We start from the raw sequence: 2,138 nt of genomic DNA, 5'->3' as shown, positions 1-2,138 counted from the left end.
ATTTTTTAAAAATTAATATTAAATTTAATATGCATTATATTACCAAAAACGACTAAATAATGTAATTACAAGCATAATCGATATGTACCTATTCATGGATATATATATAATTTATTTAAATAACACTCGTCTAAGGAGATTAATGGAAAAATTCTTAATTTAGATCGAAATTTTACAGAATTTTATTTCTGCAACGCTGTAGAAATCTTATTATTTTATGTATTTTTCGCATATAATTTAGCAAAAAAGATTAAATTCGAAAATACGATACCGCACATCAAAATCTTTTTAATTTTAAATTTGTTATAAAAAACATGTATCCATGTAAAAAAGTCATAAAATTATTTTAATTTAAAAAAAGCAAAGTTAAAAATAAAAATCAAGCTTTAACGTCAATTTGTAAATAAAAGAGAGCATCTATTTTCTATCCAGAGAATACTCTCTCTGGCAGAAAATATACGCATCAAACAAACGCGCGTTCGGCCTCGACCATCGTCATAAATTTCGCGAGTGTTTCCCAAGCGAGCGCACCTAATCCCCGATGCATTCTTATGGAGCTCACTTTCCCGGCTTCGACTATTAATCGTGTCTACGCGACGGCGTATTGTACGGCCGCTTCATTATGAAGAACATTAACGTGAGCGGCACGTATACGCCAAAATTTAAAATGCACGAGATCTAAAGCTCGGTTAATAAACGCGTTTAGTGGCAGTAAAACTTCTTGCTAATGGCGCGCCCGACTTTATATGCCTTACCATGCAAAGTTCCCAAAGAGAAAAGCTGTTTTTTATGCTGCCGAAACAATGTGGGATTTAGTATTAGACGTCCTGGGAGAATAAGGCTGAGATAAGCAATTCCGCATTCTGAGAATTGTCTCTTCGTGCTCTTTCTCTCTTTCTTTTCCCAAAAGTTAAGATGGTAATTTCTTTTGAATAGTATTTGCAAATTTTATTTCTGCGGAGATTATTTTATACATGTACTCCAATTTAGAATTACAGAAAAAATTGCGCGCTCATATTTCTTTTCTTTTTTTACACACAGAATATCACAACTACCGCATTTCCTCTTAAGAACGTATTCTTGAGATAAAAAAATCTTTGAGACGAAAATCTTAATACGAAAATGTCGAGGCTACGATAATTTTTTTAATTATAAGCTAACTTTAAATGCTTTATAAGTAAAAAAAAAATCATTTTATTTTTATAGTCTCTATTATTATTTCTTCTAGGATTCTTTTGAATATATTCTAAAACGAAAGTCCTAATACGAAAATATCGGGACTGTAATAGTTTTTGAATTACAAACTATCTTTAATCAATTATAATTCAAAAAAACTTAAGAGGAAATGCAGTAGTTGTGGGACACTCTGTCCCACAACTATATTTACAGTAAGATTATACAATATGTACTTCTTTTCTGTCATCTTAGAAATGAAACAGTAGCTTTAAGACGAGCTAAAATGAATGGCGTCATGTCGTACAATTAACGCACACGTACCCACGGGTTACATCTAACAATTTTCTCAAATTGTTTCCCAGCACTACCTCAAGAAAGGCCAACGATAACCGGAGAGGAAAAGGTGTACGCCAGCGGAGACGTGCTCGCGCTGAATTGCACCAGCGGCAAGTCCCATCCTGCCGCAAAACTCAGATGGTTCGTTAATGGCCAGCAGGTGAGTGCAATAGTTTTTCAACGTTTATATTTCTCGCAGCATCGAGGAAAATGTTGCACAAGATAGAAATGTCGCATTGAACTTTCCATCATTTCGGTCAAAGATAATACAGATTAATAAACTAGATATACGGTAAGAAACAGATAAAATGGTCGACGTTATATATTATTTCCAATGTGATATCTTTGCCGAATGGGAGAGTTTACAGCGTGTACCCGCTGTCACATGGATGACAAAACTTGCACGAAATCTATAGGATACATGTATGTATAACGGTGAAGCTTGGAATAGCACGTGGATAACACTGGCGGGCAGAAGCGGTCACGCGTTGGGGTTGGATGGGATTGCACGGTACTAGTGACGGGATGGAAAATGTGCGTGTGTGTGTGTGTGTGTGTGTGCGTGTATGTGTGTGAGAGAGAGAGAGAGAGAGAGAGAAAGGGGGAAGGGGGAGAGAGAGAGAGCG

At 35.6% G+C, this 2,138-nt stretch overlaps 1 protein-coding gene across 1 annotated transcript in view; it reads left to right on the top strand.

Annotated features, from left to right (window-relative positions):
* LOC108751693 (cell adhesion molecule 2-like) overlaps positions 1-2,138 on the top strand; it is a 92,552-nt gene that overhangs the window by 71,740 nt on the left and 18,674 nt on the right. Inside the window, exon 6 of the mRNA XM_018491999.1 lies at positions 1,539-1,672. Within this exon, the coding sequence (XP_018347501.1) occupies positions 1,539-1,672 (134 nt within the window). The remainder of the gene's footprint in view (positions 1-1,538; positions 1,673-2,138) is intronic.

Source organism: Trachymyrmex septentrionalis, unplaced genomic scaffold (assembly GCF_001594115.1).
Source record: "Trachymyrmex septentrionalis isolate Tsep2-gDNA-1 unplaced genomic scaffold, Tsep1.0 scaffold51, whole genome shotgun sequence".
Taxonomy (NCBI): domain Eukaryota; kingdom Metazoa; phylum Arthropoda; class Insecta; order Hymenoptera; family Formicidae; genus Trachymyrmex; species Trachymyrmex septentrionalis.
This window is presented reverse-complemented; position numbering and strand designations above follow the sequence as displayed.